This window comes from Schistocerca nitens, chromosome 12 (genome assembly GCF_023898315.1).
Source record: "Schistocerca nitens isolate TAMUIC-IGC-003100 chromosome 12, iqSchNite1.1, whole genome shotgun sequence".
In the NCBI taxonomy this organism is placed as follows: domain Eukaryota; kingdom Metazoa; phylum Arthropoda; class Insecta; order Orthoptera; family Acrididae; genus Schistocerca; species Schistocerca nitens.
Window position 1 is genome coordinate 29,037,492 of NC_064625.1, and position 25,991 is coordinate 29,063,482.

Consider the following 25,991-nt stretch of genomic DNA (forward strand, 5'->3'; position numbering starts at 1 on the left):
GCTTTAATTCATGTCAAATGAGGACTGGTTTCATTTGTCAGGTTATGCAAAATTTCAAAATTGCATATGTAAGCCGCAGAACAACCCACATATTCTGCACCATGAACTTTTCCATTCAGAGAAGATAGGTGTTCGATGTGCACTGTCAGGCATCTGCACCATTGCCCCCATATTTTTTTTTCCAATTACACCTTAAACAGTGCCAGATATCTAGAGAGATAACTGGCTTTAGCTATGCACAATTAACAGATCCAGAGAAACAGTGCGCAGTATTCCAAACACTAGCAAACACTAGCACATCCAACAAATCCCCGACGACACATTTGCATGTCGAGACCTCTGGTCCCCAAAGTCCCCCAACTTGACATTGTGTTATTTTTATTTACAGAACACTAAAAAGCAATGTGTGTGTGCTGACAATCCTCACACAACAGACAGTCTTAAACAGAACATTACTAGAGAAATTAACAGCATCACACCTGCAGCAATGCAGCATGTTACTGGTGAAGTCCTCACACCAAGTTGGCAATTCTTGGATGTCCATGGCCACCGTTTTCAGCATCTGTTATAAGCAGGTAACAACATGCTTTTTTAACATTACTATTATCCATTCTTTTTAGTTAGTTCACTGTTACTTGGAATATCGGATGTGAGGTGTACTGGTTTTATGTGGGACACCATACTAGATTCGCTACTGGTAATTCATTTCACCCTGGAACATCCAATGTAGCACCTACAGTCAGTGAGGTGGCTACTCTTTTTTTATCATTGCCGACGGGGCATCAACGGGCAATTATGTTTTTGTCATCTATTATAAAAGAATCGGTGCACTTCCTACAATATCTTATTCAAACAAATGTTGTGATTCAATGTACTACCCACTGCTTTTCCCATGTGTTGAATCTAGATGGACTGTAGGAAAGCCATATGGTCACGGTCATGCTCACACTATTGTGTTGATAACATGCTACAGTATCACTGTCATCATTTTCCAATTTGAGATGATTTTAGTATCCTTCGTGCTTCAGATAAATTATTTCAACAGTATATTGTTCCGAGTTATGTTAAAGCAGAAGGTTCCAGGTTGGTATTCTTTTGAGCTCCTCCAAAAACAACTTCAGAAAATCCATCACACGTTTGTAACTATTAGCTCTTAATATAGATGCCTAAAGAAGATGGAACAGTTTGGGGAATTACTGTTTTTCTTCCTTCAACTTGACAGGTCTTGTAATATGCTTACCAATGAACACACAATGGCCATTGTTGCCCCTCCCCTCCCCTTCCCTCCCCACCCCTCCCCTGAAAGCCTGATCTCTCTCTCTCTCTCTCTCTCTCTCTCTCTCTCTCTCTCTCACACACACACACACACACACACACACACAATTACTGGACAGGAACCATCTCTCAATTGAATTCATTTGAAAGAGTTGCAAGTAGACCTGACTCAGGTTCTATGGTTTTCCATTTAAAACTGGAAGCCTTATTACATGTGCTATGCACTATGCAGTCAGTGGTTGTTTGTGTTAATGAATTTCAAGAGACATGTCCTCCATGCATACATTCTTTTTCAGGATATCAATTGTTGATAAATTAACTTCAGTTGAAGATGTAGACTAATTTGTGAAGAAGTTCCAAATGAATTTCTTATCACTGATAATCTGTGGTTTTTACCATACTGCAGATTCATCAGTGGATAATACTGTTATCATTTCAATCTCTTATAATTGTTCTTCAATCAAATCTGTTAAATATTTGTACAAATAAATGTAAATAGGACACGACAAAATGCTGAAATCATTCGGGACAAGATTCCAATGGCTCCCAAGATGCATTAATAAGTGTCATTCAACTTTTGAGGGACACTATGAATAATAGTCTCTCTCTTATGAAGGCAAAATAATTCTGTTTGGTGGAGATTTCCATGAAGTATTACCCATTGTTAGCCACTGTCAAAACTACTATGGTTTCATGTTAAAATTCGTAAGTTGACCTAAAACACAAGGGAAAATGATCCTGTTTTCACTGAATGGTTACATATATTCGGTAATAGTGACTTAGAAAATCAAACACTAATTCAATGAAGCAATCAAAATTCCTAAACATTGTTTCAGTAATTATGATACTCTTATTACCACCATATTATATGCCACAGAAATCAACTAACAAAGTATTTTGCAATCCTATTCAATGGTGATTCCATGTCAAAAATAATGATTTTTCTACCTCAGGTCTGATTTTATTCCACATGAAGAAATAAAGAATGGTCAACTGTGCCCTGTAAAATTTTTGAACTCTTATTAGTGCCATTTACCTCCTCATTACCCTAAAAATTGCTATTATTATGTCAATTAGAAATCTTACCACTACGAAGGGATTAATTAATGGTGAAAAATTAGAGGTAACTGTTTTGGCAAGTATATCACTGCTAAATTCATTGACTTGGATAAAATTCTGCTTATCCCGTGCATTAAACTCACACCATCTGATCCAATCGCACCTTTCCAAATGATAAGGAACAATTCCCAATGAAAATAGCTTCCACTATGACAACTGATAGAGCACTAGGTCAGACGCTTTAAAGAGTCTGATAAAATTCACCAGGACTTGTTTCTTCATATGCACCGCTAAGATGATGTGACTTAGCGAACGGAAGTGCTGGCAGGTCGATAGACACGCCAACACACACAAAATTCAAGCTTTCGCAACAAACGGTTGCTTCATCAGGAAAGAGGGCTCTGTACTTCCGCCTCGACTGACACCTCTGCCCAAACTCTTTGCCTTTACAAATGTCTGCTTGTGTCTGTGTATGTACGGATGGATATGCGTGTGTGTGCGCAAGTGTATACCTGTCCTTTTTCCCCCTAAGGTAAGTCTTTCCGCTCCCGGGATTGGAATGACTCCTTACCCTCTCCTTTAAAACTCACATCCTTTCATCTTTCCCTCACCTTCACTCTTTCCTGACGAAGCAACCGTTGGTTGCGAAAGCTAGAATTTTGTGTGTATATTTGTGTTTGTTTCTGTGTCTATCGATGTGCCAGTGCTTGTGTTTGGTGAGTCACATCATCTTTGTTTTTAGACATATATATGGTGTTACAAAAAGGTACGGCTAAACTTTTGGGAAACATTCCTCACACACAACAAAAGAAAATATGTTATGTGGACGTGTCCAGAAACACTTACTTTCCATGATAGAGCTCATTTAGTACTTCTCTCCAAATCACATTAATCATGGAATGGAAACACACAGCAACAGAACGTACCAGCGTGACTTCAAACACTTTGTTACAGGAAATGTTCAAAATGTCCTCCGTTAGCGAGGATACATGCATCCACCCTCCGTCACATGGAATCCCTGATGGGCTGATTCAGCCCTGGAGAATGGCGTATTGTGTCACAGCCATCCACAATACGAGCACAAAGAGTCTCTACATTTGGTACCGGGGTTGCGTAGACAAGAGCTTTCAAATGCCCCCATAAATGAAAGTCAAGAGGGTTGAGGTCAGGAGAGCGTGGACGCCATGGAACTGGTCCGCTTCTACCAATCCATCAGTCACTGAAACTGTTGTTGAGAAGCGTACGAACACTTCGACTGAAATGTGCAGGAGCTCCATCGTGCATGAACCACATGTTGTGTCGTAGTTGTAAAGGCACATGTTCTAGCAGCACAGGTAGAGTATCCCGTATGAAATCATGATAACATGCTCCATTGAGCATAGGTGGAACAACATGGGGCCCAATGAAGACATCACCAACAATGCCTGCCCAAACGTTCACAAAAAATCAGTGTTGATGACGTGATTGCACAATTGCGTGCGGATTCTCATCAGCCCACACATGTTGATTGTGAAAATTTACAATTTGATCACGCTCGAATGAAACCTCATCCGTAAAGAGAACATCTGCACTGAAATGAGGATTGACACATTGTTCGATGAACCATTCGCAGAAGTGTACCCGTGGAGGCCAATCAGCTGCTGATAGTGCCTGTACACGCTGTACATGGTGTACATGGTACGGAAACAACTGGTTTTCCCGTAGCACTCTCCATACAGTGATGTGGTCAACGTTACCTTGTACAGCAGCAACTTCTCTGATGCTGACATTAGGGTTATCGTCAACTGCACAAAGAATTGCCTCGTCCATTGCAGGTGTCCTCGTTGTTCTAGGTCTTCCCCAGTCGCGAGTCATAGGCTGGAATGTTCCGTAATCCCTAAGACACCGATCAATTGCTTCGAACGTCTTCCTGTCGGGACACCTTCGTTCTGGAAATCTGTCTCGATACAAACGTGCCGCACCATGGCTATTGTCCCGTGCTAATTTATACATCAAATGGGCATCTGCCAACTGCGCATTTGTAAACATTGCACTGACTGCAAAACCACGTTTGTGACCAACACTAACCTGTTGATGCAATGTACTGATGTGCTTGATGCTAGTACTGTAGAGCAATGAGTCTCATGTCAACACAAGCACCGAAGTCAACATTATCTTCCTTCAATTGGTCCAACTGGTGGTGAATCGACGAAGTACAGTACATACTGACTAAACTAAAATGATCTTTAACAAGGAAATTAAGTGTTTCCGGACACATGTGCACATAACATATTTTCTTTATTTGTGTGTGAGGAATGTTTCCTGAAAGTTTGGCCGTACCTTTTTGTAAACACCCTGTATATTCCCCCCATCAATTTCAAACATTTTGATGAGGTTACAACAGACATGGTAAATTTCAGATTTATTTCAGTTTCCCTTCACCTAACTTACTTCTATGTACATCTCCAGGAAAGGATGATCAACACAAAAACTAAATAGATTCAAGTTCACATGGACCCTTACCAGTGATCTTTCATTCTGCGAAACATTCATGACTGAAGGAAAAGGGAGAATGGCACCAGTGCACAAAGTACCTTCCACACATCATACACTTCTTTTCATAGCTAAGTAGTTCAGTGCAAATTTTGCTATTTAGTTTAAACTGACAGACGGGCAAGAACGCAATGTAACAAAATATGTGAAAATATCTGTCATTCCTTTGAATTTGGAAATGTATTCACATATTAATTTCAAGGCTGTTGAGATATTTGTTTTGTTTTCACACTGTTCACTAGATACAGCTTGCTAAAGGGATAAAATTCATACACAACAAACCATGCACCTACAAAAAAATCATCCATGATGCAATTGCAGACAACTTTGAAGACACATTGAAGAATGAGGAAAGTAACGACAACTTTACTGGTAATGCATTATTGACCTAAGACATGCTGACCGTACCACTGGTTACAGGTAACCCAGCAGCAAGGTTTACACACAAACAACTTATGCAAATTTTTATGAGAAAGTAACAAGTGAATGAATACAGGTTTTGCCATAAGCTACACCCAACAGCTGGGACAACTTAATGTATGTTTATTGGAGGCATGACTCTTCAACTTACTTGCAGATTATGTTGTTGCTGCTGTAAAAATCTTAGTGATGTCATTTGATCCTGTTGCTGCTGTTCTTGCTGTTGCTCATTTCCTCTGTAGAGGGATAGATAGTTCTGGAAACATAACAATGGAAATCTTTTTTTCAAAATGCTTCAACAGATTTTGGTAATCAAAGAGAATATAACACTAACTTAGCAAGTGCTAGGAGATAACTGTAGTGTCCCCATGAAGCTATCAAGACAATATCTGTGTACAAAGAGTGTACCTGAGGGAAATGCTCTTTACAGAATAATATTTTGAGTTTTCCCTGTAAGCTTTTCTGAAAGCTCATACACAGATTCGAGTAAATACGGTATACTAAGCCGCACTTTTTTTCCAGTTTTTGCAATCCAAAAAACCGCCTGCAGCTTATAATCAAGTGCAAAGTAAGCGGAAGTTCTCAAAAATGTTGGTAAGTGCCACCACAACAAACTTCTGCCATCTAATATATGTAGCACTACACAGGCATGCTTTGTAGGCACAAAGATAAATATTGGCACCAAAATCTCTGCGTCAGTAAATAAATTTAATAAAAAGTGGAAGACTAGCTTTTTTCTCCGCCCCGAGTTTCGAGCACTGCATGTTCATACATTATCCAACTAAGTAAATACAAATTCCGTATTTTTCATCTTCAAATGTAGCAGCATTTCACTGTACTACGAAAATCCAACTGGCAAGACTGTTTGGGATGTTTGTCAGTATGGCCAACTGAATTTTTTTCCTACCTGTGAGAAGAGAGAGTTGCTAATAGGAACTTTTATGAATTGTTAATCACATGCAGTATTCTCTTCAGCATAAGAATAATACGAATATAAACATTTTGCCATGTATTCTTTCATGTTTGCTGCTATCTCATTTAAATCCTGTCTGCCTAATAAACTAGGCAACTAGAGTGAGACAACAGCAAACGCTTAAGAATATACGTATCATGTCATGTTTATATTCATATTATTCTTATGCCTAATAGTGATACAGTCAGAAACTAAGCACGGTAATTCACTAGATTTTTAAATTTAAGATGACTAATTTCTGAGCAGAATGTAATGTACTCAAGAGGCGTCTGCAAAGATTTTCAAACGGAGAAACATTTTCACTAAACTCTCGTTCAGAAAACTATTTTTTTTATTATAAGCGGTGGCAGCACGCACAAAAGCAAGTCTTGCCGCGAGCGGCGATAGGCCATAAACACTCGTTATCAGAATGCGACAAACAATGCACGACACAGTACAGTAATGCATTTTCAGCTTAGAGTGACGTAAACACCTATGACAAAGAATGCCACTTATCAGATCAAAGAAAGTAAGCAATCAATTCAAACCAGACGAAGCACGTGAAAAAGGAAGGGTACCCGTATAAATACGGACGGAGCGCCTGACGCATAGCAATGGCTACCTGGTAAAGCTCAACTGCTAAGCTTACGACTACTGTAGCTGTATCGTCATTCATTCAACCTAAATTGTGTCTCATATTACAATGGACCAACTTTGTTTCGATTTGGAGATGCGGCCTAAAACTTCTCTCTCCCTTTGAATTTCGAGTCTCAAATTTCAGATGCGGCTTAGATTCGAGTAAATACGGCACTCCCGATTATTTTGGCTAACATGGGGGAGAAGACGCACAAATAACCAAAAAACAAACATAATCGAGATATTTTCAAAGACGTATTCTTTGTTCAAATGTTTATCCAAGTTGTGTGTATAGGTACTGCAGAGGACTTGACATTTTTTCATACAGAATTTCGCATTTTTCTTACAGCATTAATGCCACTGGACAAACTCCATCTGATCCATATGACCTACAGGACAAACAAGTGTATGTGGCTCAACTCTCAGCCAGGCATTAGAAATCCCGTGTACGGCATTTAGAATTGTCAACTACTTCCGGAACGCTACCGAATCATCCTCCTCAACTAGTATTCTCAGTAGACCAGCCCAGTAGCACCATTTTATTGAAACAATTATTTCTTCGGTTGTATAATGCGTCACATAAGGAAGTAAGAACTTAGTTACAATGAGACCACCATCTGATACAAGAATACTCTCATCAAGATGTGAACACAAGTTATCAAGCAACAGAACAGCCTCTGTGGTGATAGTCTTTCTTCCAGAAATCAGTGAACGGATTACATATTTGATATGGCTAATATTGTACATGTATTTTGCATACATTGTCAACACAATAGGGGGAAAAAGTTACATGAGTGTAGTGTAATACAACAAATTACAAAATTCACATTACTTTTGAGCATACTTTGCATACTGGAGTTATCAAAAAGACAAGTTAAAAGTACGAAAAAATGGTACTCAGAAAAGAGCAGAATGTTCTATTTAAAGTTTAAAGGAGAGGAAATAGCCAAGAGGATACTTCACAGTAATCTTTATGATAAGATCAAAATTTAGCAGGTATGTATGATTGTTACCTTTCAGTTCCTGTTTTTCAAATATGTTTTTTCCATAACAGAAAATAAACTGCTTCATATTTTATTCAAAGTAATAATTGAGATCATCTTTAATAATGTCTACACACTGAGTAAGTTTTACTGTTTTTAGGACATGTGTGTGCCTTTATTGATTTTCTACTCTTTGAGCACTTACTATGAGATTAGCTAAGCTTCCGGCATCAACACTGTTGGGGTTCAGATCGGAATCAACGGGGGAGTTTGAGGTAGAGCCACTGTTGTTGGAGGCTGGTAACAGAGACTGATCCACTCCTGTTGGGCTACCACAGTCACTGGAAAAAATAATGCATTTGGTAATATTTATAAAGCAAGGATTATTTATGAAAAATTACATCTACATGCCTGTGACCCCACACAAAAAGTAAAATCTCCATGAAGTAGTTACTTGCCTGCAGGATTTAGTCAAATGTTTAGAGTGCAGAAAACCAACAGTTAAAAATTCTTGTTCTTTTTTTTTTATATATTTCAGATGTCAGTTCACATGAAAAAATATATCTAGGATCACTTTACTTGTTTTAAGTCAGAGACAGAAGCAAAGTGTTAACATTTAATATGTAATATGTACTTGAGAAGGAAAAAAAATGCTATATTTTCCATTTCTCCACATTTTACTACAATACAGTAAATTGATTTCCATGTAAAATGTATTTTTGTAAGGGCACTGAAAATCTACACAGAAAGAATTTCTCTAAGCATATCTCACATTACCTAAATGACCCTTCTCCAAAATGTTGGATTGGAAGAGGTGCAGCAGATGAATTTTTCTAAGCATGTCTGATGTTTCCTGAATGACACGATTATAGGATGTTGGATTGGAAGAAGAGGAAGAGGAAGAGGAGTAGGAGTAGGAGTAGGAGTAGGAGGAGCAGAAAATGAACATCAACGATGAGCTCCCAGGTCTCCAGATATCACACCTTGTGACTTATCTGTGGGGTTATGTGAAAGACTGCATTTTTTATCTCCCCCTGACTGACACTGTTTAAAGGCTGTGACATCACATCGTTGAATCTCTGAGTTCGATAACGAGAGACCAGCTGCTTCTTGTATGGCAGGGAATGAGCCGCTGTTTTGATATCTGTCGTGTAACGCATGGTGCTCACATACAATGCATAAAAATTTGAACTTTTCTCTTTCCAAGAACATTGGAATTGTGTTGCTATCTTATGTAATTTGGAAGCAATGTATGTTTGAAATCTGTTCCTTCTGAGTAGCCCTATAGGAAACCCAATATATATGGACTCAAACTGATTACAGAAAAATCCAACATGGCCTTCCCCAAGTTCTGCTTGTGACGTATGTGTGACTTATGACAACAAGGCTGAAGAGAGAGCCTTCAGGAGGGCTGCGAGAACCACCTGTTTGAAAAATGTCAGTCGTTGTCAACAGTTCCAGAAACTGTCAATATGTAAATTTGTGTGTGAAATATTTGAAATGCATCCTGGTAATTTAAATTATGTAATTCATTACTGAGAAATGCATTTCAATGTATACTTTGTTGAAGCTCCTCCTCAGATCCTTCAACTGCCGTGATTTCCAGTATCCTACCAATGAACTTTTTGACAACGGAAACTCGTTACAAATTAATAATGCAGCCCACCATACAACATTCCTGACGTGTGTTGACCCATACACTACAAAGTGTACAAAGAAATGCAACATGAAGAGTTGTAAGTGGCTCTTGGAAGCGCGTCATAAAAATGCTGGCTAGTGTTGCTGCCTCTGGATCATACGGTCCCAGGTTTGATTCCCGGCCACGTTGGGGATTTTCTATGCCTATAGACTGGGTGCCGTCGTCGTCATGACAGTGGCCAGATTGCACTGTGTAAAAAACTGGACTATGTAAAAATTGTGACTACATATGGGCACTGATGACCGCGCAGTTGAGCACCCCACAAACCAATCGTCACCACCACCACCACCACCACCACCACCACCACCACCACCACCACCACCACCACCACCACCACCACCACCAAAATGCTGGCAAACTTAAGTGGCAGCTGCTTCAACAGACACTAATGACAACTCAAAATTCTACCTACAAAGTTCAAGATATAGTAATAAGCGAGGAATCTGGAAACACACTACACCAAATGAGGTAGGCCTACTGCAAAGGCAGGATTAGTGTAGATATAGTGCACTGAGATATTTAACCAGGCATCCTTCCCACATTTTGTATGAGAATGGAATAGCAAGAAGCCTTAATACAAAATTGGAAGTAACCTCTGCCATGCACTTCACAGTTGTTTGCAGAGCAAGGATGTAGATGTTAAAGCTATTTCCGATTAAGAATATTTATTGTATTTTCAGAACTGTGGTCCATCTATGCAATGAAGTTGGAGGCTGTTTGTTTTGTGCCATGTGTTTCACTGCTTTTTACTTGAGAACGATCTCCATGGTCAATAGTGTGTGTTAAGTGCACAGTAACTGTTATATAATCATTACAGGGGTGTTACTACATTAATGTTTTTAGTCTATTCATAGTGCCAGTTTTTCAATCAACAAAATTGACTGTAGTTTTGAAGTTTTTCTTACAGTTATGCAAGCTGTGATCTTGAGCTGATTGTGAAATAATACTTCAAAGCCTGATGCTTCTAAGCATAAAATAATTATATGGTTTTGTAGAATACATATTCAAATAATTCTTTAGCATAAACAATCCGGACAAAAATTAAAATAAATAATGTTATTTATCATTGTGTGAACGTTCTACCAGTGGTAAGGCAGAAGTTAGTAAAGTTAATATTAAAAGTTTTGTGCTACTGCAGCTGAACATTGGTGATCCTATCAGATTAACAAATAATGCTTCAAGGGCCACACTGGCAAACTAACGGAATTTAATCATAGTCAAATGAACACAATGAATAGACATTTTAAATGCTGTCTGCAAGGAACAGTTATGTTGTTTCAGTTCTGGCCTACTTCACGTTATAATGAGAAGAGTGTTTCCGCCTTCAATAAGGCAGTCTCTACAGATTTGATTGACAGATGCCTGCAATACCTACTACAGCATTAAACTCTATGCAACATGACAAGAGTCTTTATGTCCATCATCCAATTAGCTATAATGCATCTTTATACATAGAATGTTTGATGCAAAGACTAGAAGTTATATAACAGTGTCACATCAAAGGGCTCCCACAATACATACGCGATATATTTACATTTTCACGAACTGCTTAATTTCAGTGTATTGAAAAGCCATTTTTATTTATGCAGTAAAATTTCAGCATTCACACAATTTATTATCTGTACATTTGCAGGCATTTCAAATGTTCTGAAAAGAAAATCAAGGTATGTGCATACCACCTACCTCATAGAAAAACACTTCACGACTTTAAAACATGTAAAAACCCTACTGACTTGTACAGTAACTACTGATAAGTGTAGTACATTACAGTAACTTTTTGTCCAGGGTTTCTATCAACATCATAGTGTTGTTACCTGTACGCTGGGGAACTTCTGAAGGCACACGGGTTGTGAAGTGGTGTGTGGAATCCGGATGCATCCATCATGTCCAGATAATGTGGTTCTTCCTGCAAGAGCGTGGAAGATGTTCAACTTTGTCAAGAAGCGATTAGAAATAACGTTTAACAACAGTACCCGACACAGAACTTATGGCAATTTAGTTATGCTATTCCCAGATAAAACTTGTCTGGTGTAGCTAAAAACAAAGACACTGTTATGATACACTGCGCAATCAGACGTAAATTATGCATGACGTCGGTCTTTACCTGGAAGAACCTCGAATTCTGTGATGGGTCGTACAACTGAGGAGATGGGGAATTCAGGCTGCTATTACTTCCCAAGAGCGTTCCTCTTGGCACATTAAGACCCAATAAGTCTGTAATTGACATTGAGGTTTCACCTGCAAAATAAATTTAACAGTATTAAATATACACGTCGAGTTCACAATGCGTTGGCTTTTTTATTTTGCATCGACCAACAATCGCTTAGCTACTACAATGGAAATTGTTCTCTAACAAATATGGCAATTGGATTAAAATCTACCATTACGTATTGTTATGAGGAACGGCACAGATTCAAAAATAATCGAGGAATACTTTTCACTACGTAGCTTAAGAATTTGTTACGTCTGCACCAAGAAAAAAAAAACACATTATTAACCGCGGTATTAATACATGTTGCAGTATAATAAGACAACGTTGGCTGAAGAGTTACCCAGTTAGTCAATCATTACTCTGGTATGTACTATTTCTCCGGTGAAACAAGACACTTTAGTTTCGTTCTCTAGACGCAATGCAACGAAAGGCTTTAGTCTACAATTAGAGCTCATAGTTAATGTAATATTTAATAGCGAAGGCATCTTTGAGTAAAAGTTTGCACCCAGTCAGTTGACACTGAAGGTTCTCAGAAATAATCGCTGACGCCGACTGGAAAACCTGTGATACAGGAGATAACAGGTTTTACATTTATCAATAATCACTGCCGCTTGCTGAATTCTTGGAGTACAATGTCAAGTAATCCCAGCACTAATTTACGACTAGATCCAGCTGAGTTTTTCTGTCCTCTAAAACGGCTGCTTAAATGTTAACTTCCAGGTTCTCTCTCATTGAGAACTTTTAAATTTAAATCACATTTCACATCACTTTCGGAAGGGAATGAGACTCACGCAAAAGTTAACGTAGCTTCTCGTCATGATTCTTCGGTCCTGCAAACCAACACATTTTTTGCTACATACCTGAGTGGTAGTTTTTTTATTCCAACTCGCCGCCTTTTGCCGCTAGTGGTCACAGGCCGACTGAGTGACTTCACGTTAGCCTCGCAACTGGTGGCCGCATTTAACTCTTTCCCACTACGCGAACCTACATTCTCGGAGCTGTCAAAGCAATCGTAAACCTGAGATACAACATCTTACGTTGCTCTCGTGTATGACATATCCATGATCATATCACAGGGACATTTGTCTTACCAGACTCAAAGTGCGAAGTATATTTAGGTATGTGCAGAGAGCTGCTACTCATGATCTTCGCTTGTTGTTCTAAACATCCGAAATTTCAACTATTTAGACCGGCGTCATAAGCAGAATCATGTCACAGAATTTATACTATCGGTCTAGCATTTTTATCTCCGATTACATCAACCCGCGTGTTTTAGATTAAACAATTTTTGTAGGCCAAGTTAGTATTTAATCCTCTCTTTACAATAATGTTGGAAACTTGGCGAACATAAATAAGGATGTTTTCTATCCATTTATTACAAACCACCTGTGCATCCTAGATAACGAATTTTGATTTTGTAACAATTTTTGCGATTTAATTATAATCGGAGCTGCCTCTTGCGAGCGATTTCATTCCGTATGAGCAAAGATTTTGTTAATTACCCCTGGAGGAAAGGAAGATAGATTATTATGTCAAGTCGCTGTTGCACTGTCCGATGCATTTTGTTTTTGAGTGTCTTCTTTGGTCTATTACTTTTGGCACATCTAAATAAAAGGTAAGAATTCGATTAATGAAAATTCACATACTGCGTCTGTATGGATTCAAAATATTCTGGGGCTGAGTAACCTCTACAATATTACGGACGGTGTATTCATATATAGGTCCTGCAGTTGACTGTCATAAGATAGAGCCTATGAAAAAACTGACAGGCAGTTGCTCATCTTTTGCCGATTGTTGTACGCAGAGATAGTACCTTAAGTTACCAGTAATGATGTAGGCAATATTTTTGGAAACATTTAAGAAATAAGGTGTAAGACGTCATTAAAGAGTTTTAATGGTTGTAGGATAAAACAGACGTTGAATTTAAGAGCACGAGGATGTGGCTGCTTGACTTTCAGAGCGATGCATATCATTAGTACCAACATGAGCCACTGTCTGCAGTTGGCCGCTCCCTATGTCCTTCATGCCATCCATCCACATCTGGCATGACTGCTCCCGGGATGCACACAGAGTGCAGACTGGATTTTTTTGCCATTATTGCCAGTGTTTTTGTTATTAAATTACTATCTACATTACCAGTAACAGAATGAACACGTACCTGTATATATACATAAGGAATAAGTTTTCAGTAGCAAGGGCAAATTCGGTACGGATTTTCTCCAGAATTTTTCCAATCTTAAGTTGTTATTGTTCATAACATGACACCCGTCATGCTTGCGTCGCCCGACTTTAGCGTATATCCATTCTTCGTAGGCAACAGCTTAAGAATATGTCCGAGGCCAACTGCAAGAGACCATGTTACACTAGAATCATATGAAGGGTACTGAAATGTACATCTACTAACACAAATTTTGAATTCCGAAAATTATTTTAAAAACGATACGGGATAGGCGTGTGCAACAGGAGTAATTAAATGAAGTGGAAAAACCAATGATAAAATAACTTATCGAAAGTCGAGACGACGTCGAGTGTATTAGAATACGCGCGAGCCGGAGCGTTTTGAAAATACTCAATACAATTTTTGATACGATCTTATTTAAATGTGATTGCTCCGAGTTAAGGGGCAGACCGACAGATAGCAGCCTAACGTAGGCTTCGGGCTACGATCCGTCACCGCAGCCAGTTATTTCGCGCGTTATGCGCAACAAGCGCTAATACTGTTCCTTGTTACAGTGTCGCCAACTTTCGTTCGTTCCGTGTTAATACGTAACTCTCCTCAGAAACTGGACAGACGTAGTATATCATTTAGTCATTTATACTCAAATGGTTCAAGCATAGTCTAAAACATAAATTGACTTCTACATGATTTGTGATTTTCACTTTTCTAGCCTGGTGGTGATAAATTACAGGAAGTTTCAGCTATTTCAGGCATTCACAAAACACAGAAGTGGGCAGTAATCACATTGAGAATGTTATTCAGACTACTTGTCGAAATACTGTGTGTGTCCCGAATGTAAAATTTAAACGGGAATTGCTTTTAGCTGAGTCTCACCGATGCACCCAACCACGGACTTTATATACTCAGCTGCCTATATAGCTATAGAGTCACGAACGGATCAGGCGGGGGGGGGGGGGGGGGGGGCGGCGTCAAAAAAATTTTAGTATCGTTCCAAAAGGATGAATTAGACAAGGCAATGAAACTTTTTATATGAGTGGAGTAGTGTGAGAATAGGACAGATCACTCATAAAATCTAGTGCTTCACCAGAAATTATTTACGTAATTGTGGAAGAGATGGCAAATGAAGCACCGAATTTCGTCACCTTGAGTTCGTCTTTCAAAACAACAAGACTTACTAGTGGCAGCGTCGCCAACTTAACTACTTCGCTGTGCCCACAGAGCACTTTTAAATGTTCCCAGTCAGCCAACAGAAGCTAAAAACTTTATACGAAAGCATTATGAAAGGCAATGCCTCTTTTTTTATTCTGTTCTCAATATCGGTTTGGTATTACACGTAATGCACATTCCTAGGTCGATTTTCTCGTTTCGCATACGCAAGTTTCAATCACCTGCCGCTAGAGGGCTCCAAATGGTACTGTGTATCAGGACGGCGTCTAACGTAACTATATTAGTGCGGGAAAAGCAGCGTACTGCAATCTAGTTTCACAAATTCTAAGAATTCCTCCACACACGGAATACCTCTCCTTCAGCATAACAATGCCAGACCACACACGAGCACCGCGACATCTACAACAATTCGACGCCTTGTGTTCACTGTCATCGATCACCCTCCACGAGTCCCGACCTGCCCCATGCGGTTTTCATCTGATTCCAAAGCTTAAACAACATCTTCGAGGAATTCAGTTTGATGGTGATGAAGCAATGCATGCAGAGGTAGAGGTAGACTGTGGCTGTGTCAACCAAGTAACGCCTTCTAGTGACGGTATCAACAAAATGGTCTCTCGCTAGGTGTGACTACGTTGAGAAAAATTTATAGGCATGAAGAATAAAGATGAAGAATGTTAATAAAAACTTACTTTAAAAAGCTTAAATAGTTTTCACATAAATTCAGAGGCAGTACTTGTCAACACACACACGTAACATAAGTAAAAGGTAACTGTCAGCATACGATGGTCTATAGTAGTATCGCTGAGAAAAACAGTTTCGCTTCTGTTTCACCGACTGATGTCCATACCTGGGTCTGATCTTACAGGCGTATACTTGTCAGAAAGATGTATGAGCGAGTGTGATGTGTGAAAATAAGGCGTCGTGGTCATGGATAAATGACCTCGTGAAAAAGGCTGGCTATGTCTGAAAAACGCAAGGAGCAGGAGGGGGGGGGGGGGGGGAGGCAACGCTTGAAACCCCAAAACTACAAGACGAATTTTCAGAGTTAACTTGAGTTAGCCGGAGGCGACGTACAGACTTTATTACATCAAAATATGATGACTGAAATAAAAGCTATCGTTATTTAAACTTTCATCGAAAGGCACCACGTCTGTCCGAACACACTGGTCTCCAAATCCATAAGTGGGGCACAAAAAGGAAAGTTTTCGTCTAAAGGTAACGCAGTCCAGAACCAGTATGCTGATCAGGCTAATCGCATGGGGAGAGATCAGGGACTACAGCGCAGGTGCTCGAGTTGTTTCCCACTTGAACTGGCGTAACTACTGCATTGCGACATCAGCGATATGGGTGCGCGACTTATCATGAAGCAGTAGTATCGATTCCACAATGGTGATTTTCGACGGATATGCTGCCCCATACACTTTCTTCATTCTCCGATGGATGTCGACCGGAGTTTGTCCTTCGGCAGCCAAGGAAACAATAGCGCGCTGGTCCTCCTTGGATGTATTTGACAATAACGTCGCCGTATTTCACATTGCCACATTTACTGTATGCACACCGCAAGGACACGAATACCACGCAAATCCCTTGCCTCCATGTCCGTGTTTATATACCCGCATCGGAATTGCGCTACGTTGCATATATGAGGGACGGTCGAAAAGTTTCTAGCCCGAGGTAATTACCGTAATGTCTCGTACAAACACCACCAATTTTATGGTGACCTTTTGTGAGTATGGAAGTAGAATTTCGCGGCTGCAGCTTAGTTTTGTCTCTAGGATGCGTTGTATACCGTCGTGTAAGCAAAATGGCGAATATGGAGAGAATCAAGTACCGTGCTGTGATTTAATATCTTTATTTGAAGGGAATGGCGACCAATGTGGAATAGACGTAGGGACAGCGCTCCGTCTAATGCAACAGTGAGAAACTCTGTGAGTCCGACTTCTAACGTGGAAGAACGAGTGTGGGAGACGCGCGAAGGAGCGAAACAGTAGCTCTAATTCATGATACGACTTTGCATGATCGTCTAGCAACGTTGCAGCACATTGACACCACATTTGGAATCTCCCATGGGCGTGATGATGACATTGTTGTGGCTATTGGGAATACGGAAAATTTGATCTCGGTAGGTCCCGAAAGACTTGAATGCAGATCAGAGACGGGAGCGTGTGCAGTGTTGTGAAGAAATCGTCCGCCAATTTGAAGGGGATGAAGACTGCTTTCTTGGAAGTATGTGACAATGGACGAAAAGTGGGTTCACCACATTTTGATGCTGAGAGAGAACACCACTCACAACAATGGAAACATCCTTTATCTCCTATCTCAAAAAAATTCCGTGTGCAGAAATCAGCCACGGATGCAGAAAGGGTGATTATGGTGGATTACTTGCAAATGGTCATAACTATCAATGCATCATACTATCGCACCCTCCTGCGCCGTTTGAAAGAAAGGATAAACGAAACAAGGCGCGGAAAATTGGTGCGCGGAGTTCTTTTGCATCAGGACAACGCACAGGCGGACAAAGCCCTCGCAACACTGGAAGCTCTGCGTGACGGCGGATCGAATTGTTACGTCATCCACCGTGTTTTCCAGTTTTGGCTCCATCAGACCCTTTTCTTTTCCCAATCCTAAACGAGACCTCAAAGAACGACGATTTGACAATGATGATGCAGTGAACGCTTGGTTGACTCTTAAGACCTTTTATTTGTATGGTTTGCAGAAGTTACCTGAGAGGGCCTGCAAGTGTGTTCGTGTACACGGGTGTTATACTGAAAGACAAGTTGGTATTATGAAGTTAAATTGTTACGCTAGAAAAACTTTTAGACCTCCTCCCCCCCCCCCCCCCTTACAAACAAACCAATGAAGTAATGAACTTTGTAAACGCATAGAAGAATTAGAATACAGGAACCACAGACTCACAGCTACACGTGCAAGACTGAACTACAGCGAGAAGTGCCTGAAACTAAACGTGGCAGTTTGTGATGGGAAAATAAAACAGCAAAAGTATCAAAAGAAGCGAGTGCACGAGAAGACGACTGAAATTTTACGCAAACTGTTTTCAAGAATGCAGATAAACTGCTTGCTGAGTGTAAAGAAACAACCAAAGTGACAATTCAGTTACTCTGCATGCTGTAGCTAGGATGTTATTTGCGAGGACACTATATCGTGGCAGTTTTGGGTGGGGAGTGTTTTGAACTGTAGCTTCGTAACATACCGGTAGAGGTCGGGCCACCTACCACTACCAACCGCAGCAAACAATTGCGCTGTAGCCACTAACAAATGCTGTGTGTACTCCTCTTTGCTTTGTGCTGTGGATTGCTGATTTTTTTTCTTATTTTGAAATAAAGATACTAATCCTGGTGCCTAAAGGGTTTTCAATACGACTCTCACAATAAGAAAAGGGACGAACGATCCCTATGACAGTAAGTCAGTTCTGCTTTCGTGAAAGTGTTTTGTAGTTAATGAAAGCTCAGTCATCAGTATTGTCAAAATTTTACCATTTGTACGTGTTCTCATTCGGTGAAATGAAGGTAGACAGCAGTGTTAGACATGATTCTGTTGAAGACCGTGTAGCGCAGCCGCACGCTAACGTAGTTATTTGTTATGTGGTCTGTTTTGTGGATGGAATCAGCTACTGCACACTGATAACAGCTAGTCAGTTGTCTGCTCCATTTAACATGAAGGGTACAATATTGCTGCGGTAGCGTAAGACCTCGGCAAAAAATCTGTGTGGAATGGTGAGAAATTCCTACTTTCTAAAATCCGCGGTACGAAGATAACCGAATTTGGGTGTTTTCAGGAATAAGACTTCCATGTGGGAAAACTTACTTAAATTGTTGCAGAAAGAAATAGCCTTGGCTCAAGGAGCTCAAGTCGGTTCAAATGGCTCTGAGCACTATGGGACTTAACAACTGAGGTCATCAGTCCCCTAGAACTTCTTAAACCTAACTAACCTAAGGACATCACACACATCCATGCCCCAGGCAGGATTCGAACCTGCGACCGTAGCAGCACCGCGGTTCCGGGCTGAAGCGCCTAGAACCGCAAGGTCACAGCGGCCGGCGCGATTTATACATGTTCCACGAAAAAGTTGGTTGGTGGATTGGTTGTTTTGGGGAAGGAGACCAGACAGCGAGGTCATCGGTCTCATCGGATTAGGGAAGGACGGGGAAGGAAGTCTGCCGTGCCCTTTGAAAGGAACCATCCCGGCATTTAAATGGAACCATTTAGGGAAATCACGGAAAACCTAAATCAGGATGGCCGTCCACGAAAAAGCAACCGAGGTTAAAGGTGGATTGTTATTCACGAACAATCTGACAGTACTCTTTCATTAATTACTTCTTCAACTGAGTGTACAAACCCGGTGAGATATTTATTCCTATCATTTCTCGGCTGTATGGAAATCTTGCAGTTAAAACTGTGCGGGTCTGATCGATTTCAGCTTCCGAAAATCGACGTCTGCCAACCTACTCAGTGGCTAATACCATGCAAACTTTTAAATAAACTACACTAGCATGGGTTTTTATTACATAAATTGCCGTATAGAAATAGGGAACTTTCCTGCGACACACCACATTGCGCCCATATTAGTAAAATTATCAATTATCAATGTAGATGCCTCCGTGTTGCGGCTGTTCAGTTGTACTAAGTAGGGCTGTTGATAAAATATCGGTATTTCCCCCAGAATATATTGATGTGCATTGAAGCGCCAAAGGAACTAGTATAGGCATGGGTATTCAAATACAGAGTATGTAAATAGGCAGAATAAGGCGCTGCGGTCGGCAACTCCTATATAAGACAGGTGTCTGGCGCAGTAGTTAGATCGGTTACTGCTGCTACACTAGCAGGTTATCAAGATTTAAATGAGTTTTAGCATGGTGTTACAGTCGGCGCACGAGCGATGAGACACAGCATCTCCGATGTAGCGACGAAAAGGGGTTTTTCCCGTACGACCATTTCACGAATGTACTGCGAATATCAGGAATCCGTTGAAACATCAAATCTCAGACTTCGCTGCGGCCGGAAATATATTCTGCAAGAATGGGGCCAACGCAAACTGAAGAGAATCGTTCGAAGCGACAGAACTGCGACACTTCCGCAAATTGCTGCAGATTTCAGTGCTGGGCCATCAACAAGTGTCACCGTGTGAACCATTCAACGAAACATCCTCGATATGGGCTTTCGGAGGCGAAGGCTCCCTCGTGTACCCTTGAAGACTGGACGACACAAAGCTTTACGTCTCGCCAGGGCCGTCGACACCGATTTTGGGCTGTTGATGACTGAACATATTGCCTGGTCGGACAAGTCTCGTTTGAAATTGTATCGAGCGGATGGACGGGTATGGAGACAACCTCATGAATCCATGGACTATGCGTGTCAGCAGGAGACTTTTGAAGCTTGTGGAGGCTCTGTAATGGTGTGGGGCGTGTGCAGTTGGAGTGATATGGGACCCCTGATACGTCTAGATACGACTAACAGGTGACAACGTACGTAAGCATCCTATCTCGTCACCTGCATCAATTGATGTCCATTGTGCATTCCGACGGACTTTGGCAATTCCAGTAGGACAATGCGGCACCAAAGACTTCCAGAATCGTTACAGAGCGGCTCCAGGAACACTTATGAATGTAAACACTTCCGCTGGCCACCAAACTACCCAGACATGAATATTACTGAGCATATCTGGGATCCCTTGCAACGTACTGTTCAGAAGAGATGTCTACCCCCTCTTACGGATTTATGGACAGCCCTGCAAATTTCATTGTTTTAATTCCCTCCAGCTGTACTCCAGACATTAATAGAGTCAATTGTCACGTCGTGATGTGGTTCTTCTACCGTGCTCTCGGGGGGCCGTACACGATGTTAGGCAGGTGTAGCAGTTTCTTTGACTCTTCGGTGTAATACGAGGGTGAGTCAAATGAAAACCTTACATATTTTTTAAATTATTTACTGTGCAGAAGTCGTACAAAGCTATATCACTTTTCAACATAATCTCCCCCACGCTCAATGCAAGTCCTCCAACTCTTACGAAGTGCATAAATTCGTTTAGAAAAAAATTTTTTTGGTAGTCCGCGCAACCACTCGTGCACCACGTGGCGTACCTCTTCATCAGAAAGGAACTTCTTTCCTCCCATTGCGTCTTTGAGTGGTCCAAACATATGGAAATCACTTGGGGCAAGGTCAGGTGAGTATGGTGGATGAGGAAGACACTCAAAATGCAGGTCTGTGATTGTTTAAACTGTTGTACGGGCACTGTGGGGCTTGCATTGTCATGTTGCAAAAGGACACTTGCTGATCCACGTCGCTTTGATTTGATTGCGGGTCGCAGATGATTTTGTAGGAGATCTGTGTATCATGCACTGGTGACAGTGGTCCCTCTAGGCATGTAATGCTCCAAAATGACTCCTTTCTCGTCCCAAAAGAGAGTCAAGCATAGCCTTCCCTGCTGATGGTTCTGTTCGAAACTTCTTTGGTTTTGGTGATAAGGAATGGCGCCATTCCTCCTTTCCGGTTTGTGGAAGTGAATTCAGGTTTCGTCCCCAGTAACGATTCTTGCAAGGAAGCCATCACATTCTCGTTCAAAGCGCCGAAGAAGTGCTTCACAAGCATCCAACACCTCGTTCTCTCATTTCAGGAGTCAGCTGCCGTGGCACCCATCTTGCAGACACTTTGTGAAACTGGAGCACGTCATGCACAATGTGGTGTGCTGACCCATGACTAATCTGTAAACATGCTGCAATGTCATTCAGTGTCACTCGGCGGTTTTCCTTCACTATGGCTTCAACTGCTGCAATATCCTGTGGAGTCACAACTCGTCGTGCCTGACCTGGACGAGGAGCATCTTCCACTGAAGTTACACCATTTGCGAACTTCCTACTCCATTCGTAGTCTTGCTGCTGTGACAAACATGCATCACCGTACTGAACCTTCATTCGTCGATGAATTTCAAGAGGTTTCACACCTACACTACGCAAAAGCAGAACAACAGAACGCTCTTCTTCGCTGGTGCAAGTCGCAAGTTGGGCGGCCATCTTTATACTGATACTGCGACGGTATGTGTGATACTGCGACGGTATGTGTGCATCTGCACTATGCTGCCACCTACAGGCCATTCTGCACACTGTTTGTACCACGCTTACCAACTTACAGGTTGCGAAATTAAGATTTGTTATTTCAAATTTAAGGTTTTCATTTGACTCATCCTCGCATGTTCATTTTGTGCTGTTTTTGTTTAAATGAGTTTTTTCGTAAAAAACAATTATTTGAATATATTTTTGTGTGGTAGTAATGTGTTGTTGTTGTGGTCTTCAGTCCTGAGACTGGTTTGATGCAGCTCTCCATGCTACTCTATCCTGTGCAAGCTTCTTCATCTCCCAGTACCTACTGCAACTTACATCCTTCTGAATCTGCTTAGTGTATTGATCTCTTGGTCTCCCTCTACGATTTTTACCCTCCACGCTGCCCTCCAATGCTAAATTTGTGATCCCTTGATGCCTCAAAACATGTCCTACCAACCGATCCCTTCTTCTAGTCAAGTTGTGCCACAAACTTCTCTTCTCCCCAATCCTATTCAATACCTCCTCATTAGTTACGTGATCTACCCACCTTATCTTCAGCATTCTTCTGTAGCACCACATTTCGAAAGCTTCTATTCTCTTCTTGTCCAAACTTGTTATCGTCCATGTTTCACTTCCATACATGGCTACACTCCATACAAATATTTTTAGAAACGACTTCCTGACACTTAAATCTATACTCGATGTTAACAAATTTCTCTTCCTCAGAAACGATTTCCTTGCCATTGCCAGTCTACATTTTATATCCTCTCTACTTCTACCATCATTAGTTATTTTACTCCCTAAATAGCAAAACTCCTTTACTACTTTAAGTGTCTCATTTCCTAATCTAATTCCCTCAGCATCACCCGATTTAATTTGACTACATTCCATTATCCTCGTTTTGCTTTTGTTGATGTTCATCTTATATCCTCCCTTCAAGACACCATCCATTCCGTTCAACTGCTCTTCCAAGTCCTTTGCTGTCTCTGACAGAATTACAATGTCATCGGCGAACCTCAAAGTTTTTACTTCTTCTCCATGAATATTAATACCTACTCCGAATTTTTCTTTTGTTTCCTTTACTGCTTGCTCAATATACAGATTGAATAACATCGGGGAGAGGCTACAACCCTGTCTCACTCCATTCCCAACCACTGCTTCCATTTCATGCCCCTCGACTCTTATAACTGCCATCTGGTTTCTGTACAAATTGTAAATAGCCTTTCGCTCCCTGTATTTTACCCCTGCCACCTTCAGAATTTGAAAGAGTATTCCAGTGAACGTTGTCAAAAGCTTTCTCTAAGTCTACAAATGCTAGAAACGTAGGTTTGCCTTTTCTTAATCTTTCTTCTAAGATAAGTCGTAAGGTTAGTATTGCCTCACGTGTTCCAACATTTCTACGGAATCCAAACTGATCTTCCCCGAGGTCCGCTTCTACCAGTTTTTCCATTCGTCTGTAAAGAATTCGCGTTAGTATTTTGCAGCTGTGACTTATTAAACTGATAGTTCGGTAATTTTCACATCTGTCAACACCTGCTTTCTTTGGTATTGGAATTATTATATTCTTCTTGAAGTCTGTGGGTATTTCGCCTGTCTCATACATCTTGCTCACCAGATGGTAGAGTTTTGTCAGGAATGGCTCTCCCAAAGCCATCAGTAGTTCTAATGGAATGTTGTCTACTCGTAATGTAAACTTGCCAAAGTGAACCGTTTCATTGAAACTGCTGGTGGAACTTTCATGGCTATTTTAAACATTGGGGTGTGTGTGAGCGCGTTTAGGATAGAACACGAAAAAAATGACCAGGGTAGCTAAGGGTTAACGTAGAAAGTACTACAGGGGCGGCAGCCTGGCGGAACAGGTGGCCCCCACAGGCGCCTGCGAGACAAGGTGGTGAGGAGGTAAGCGACCACCTGTTGGCGGCGCGCGTGACCTGGAGTGGCGCCCGCAAAGCGCATCTGTCTGACAGCGCGGCTCGCGGCAGCCAACGAGCACTTTCTGGAGCCGCTTCCACGCAGCAGCTAAGGCCGGTATCACACTATCAAATTTCTTTGTCAAAGATGTGATCAAATATTCCGTCAAATATATTTGACAAAGATCTCTGACGTAGCGCTAGAAGGGGCATTACACTGTCATCATATTTTTTGTCAAAGTTCAAGATGGCTGACAACAAGAAGTTGTTTTTAACCGCAGCAGTTGCATGTACCACAGTTGCACTGTGTGCATATGCGGAAGAGAAGCGGGGGAAAAGAAAGGAAACATACCTGGGTGAAGCCGTGGGTTTTACGACGACACGATAAAAGCATTCAACAAGATTTGTTACGTGAGCTTGTAATGGAGCACGTCAAGTCGTACATAAATTACTTAAGAATGGATGAGCATACATTTCTGTATGTGCTGAATAAAGTGTATCCCCATATCACAAAGCACAATTTTCACTTAAGAACTGCTACATCTGCAGAAGACAGGCTCACTGTAACACTAAGATTCCTTACTACAGGAGAGGGTTAGGTTAGGTGAGGTCTCCAATCTTCGTAATCTAATTTTGTATTCAGCGTGCCTCACGTTGTAAAGCGCCTCATCAGCTTCATACATCTCTATTAATTTTGTAGTAGTTGGCGTACACCAATTGTATTTACCGGCAATGTTTATAAAAACGCTACAGACGACAGAATGCATCGATGCTAGCGCTCCATGTGGTAACATGTCACATTGCAGTGAACAGAAGACAAGCAACTTCTTTGATCAGAGCTACTGCGAGGCCCTAGATTTGATCAAATATTGGACGACATTTGACAAAGTTCCCTACTACACCATCAATTATCTTTGACAAAGATATTGGACAAGGAAATTTGATAGTGTAATACCAGCCTAACTAGCTTTCGCTGGTTAGGTTTGGTTTACGGAGCTGAGGCCGTGACTCATTGTATTTAACTGCAGTTTGCCACTCCGCATACTGAGGGCCCCCATACAACGGTCAAGCTTATTTGTCGAATTTACTGTTTGATACCCGCGGGTTTGTTAAACAAGCAAGCAAACGTGCAAATCGTGTTTGACAAACTTATCCTCAGACTTCAAGAAGCATGTAATGACTCCTATTTCGAAAAAAGGAGGCGCTGACTGGCGTGAATATTACGTAACCACCACAATTTGGCATAAAATGACAATCTGCAGAACGATCATTACACACAATTTTTATTTCTTTGTTTTGATCACAAACTTTTGTAACAGAATTACCTCATTCTGATGCACTTCAAGTCGTAACACGTAAAAATAACGCGAGTTACATGTTATGACTTGTTGCAGTACAGACAAATGAGATTCTGAATATGGCTATTGCACAGCTGAAGCCTGTAATTCTACTCACAAAACTTCGTGATTAAGACAAAAAAAATTGAGTGTAATAAGACATGGCTACATTGTGCTGTCAAATTAATGGGTAGAAGGAAGGAAAAATTAATGGGTAGAAGGAAGGAAAAATTAATGGGTAGAAGGAAGGAAAAATTAATGGGTAGAAGGAAGGAAAAATTAATGGGTAGAAGGAAGGAAAAATTAATGGGTAGAAGGAAGGAAAAATTAATGGGTAGAAGGACGGAAAAAATTAATGGGTAGAAGGACGGAAAAAATTAATGGGTAGAAGGACGGAAAAAATTAATGGGTAGAAGGACGGAAAAAATTAATGGGTAGAAGGACGGAAAAAATTAATGGGTAGAAGGACGGAAAAATTAATGGGTAGAAGGAAGGAAAGATTAATGGGTAGAAGGAAGGAAAGATTAATGGGTAGAAGGAAGGAAAGATTAATGGGTAGAAGGAAGGAAAGATTA

The 25,991-nt window shown here is 40.9% G+C and overlaps 1 protein-coding gene across 1 annotated transcript in view; it reads right to left on the reverse strand.

Moving 5' to 3' along the window:
- Positions 1 to 25,991, reverse strand: part of LOC126214878 (cytoplasmic polyadenylation element-binding protein 1) — a 97,824-nt gene that overhangs the window by 45,739 nt on the left and 26,094 nt on the right. Inside the window, exons 2-5 of the mRNA XM_049941524.1 lie at positions 11,661 to 11,794; positions 11,371 to 11,462; positions 8,063 to 8,198; positions 5,438 to 5,542 (exon numbers count right to left, since the gene is read on the reverse strand). Of these exons, the coding sequence (XP_049797481.1) occupies positions 5,438 to 5,542; positions 8,063 to 8,198; positions 11,371 to 11,462; positions 11,661 to 11,794 (467 nt within the window). The remainder of the gene's footprint in view (positions 1 to 5,437; positions 5,543 to 8,062; positions 8,199 to 11,370; positions 11,463 to 11,660; positions 11,795 to 25,991) is intronic.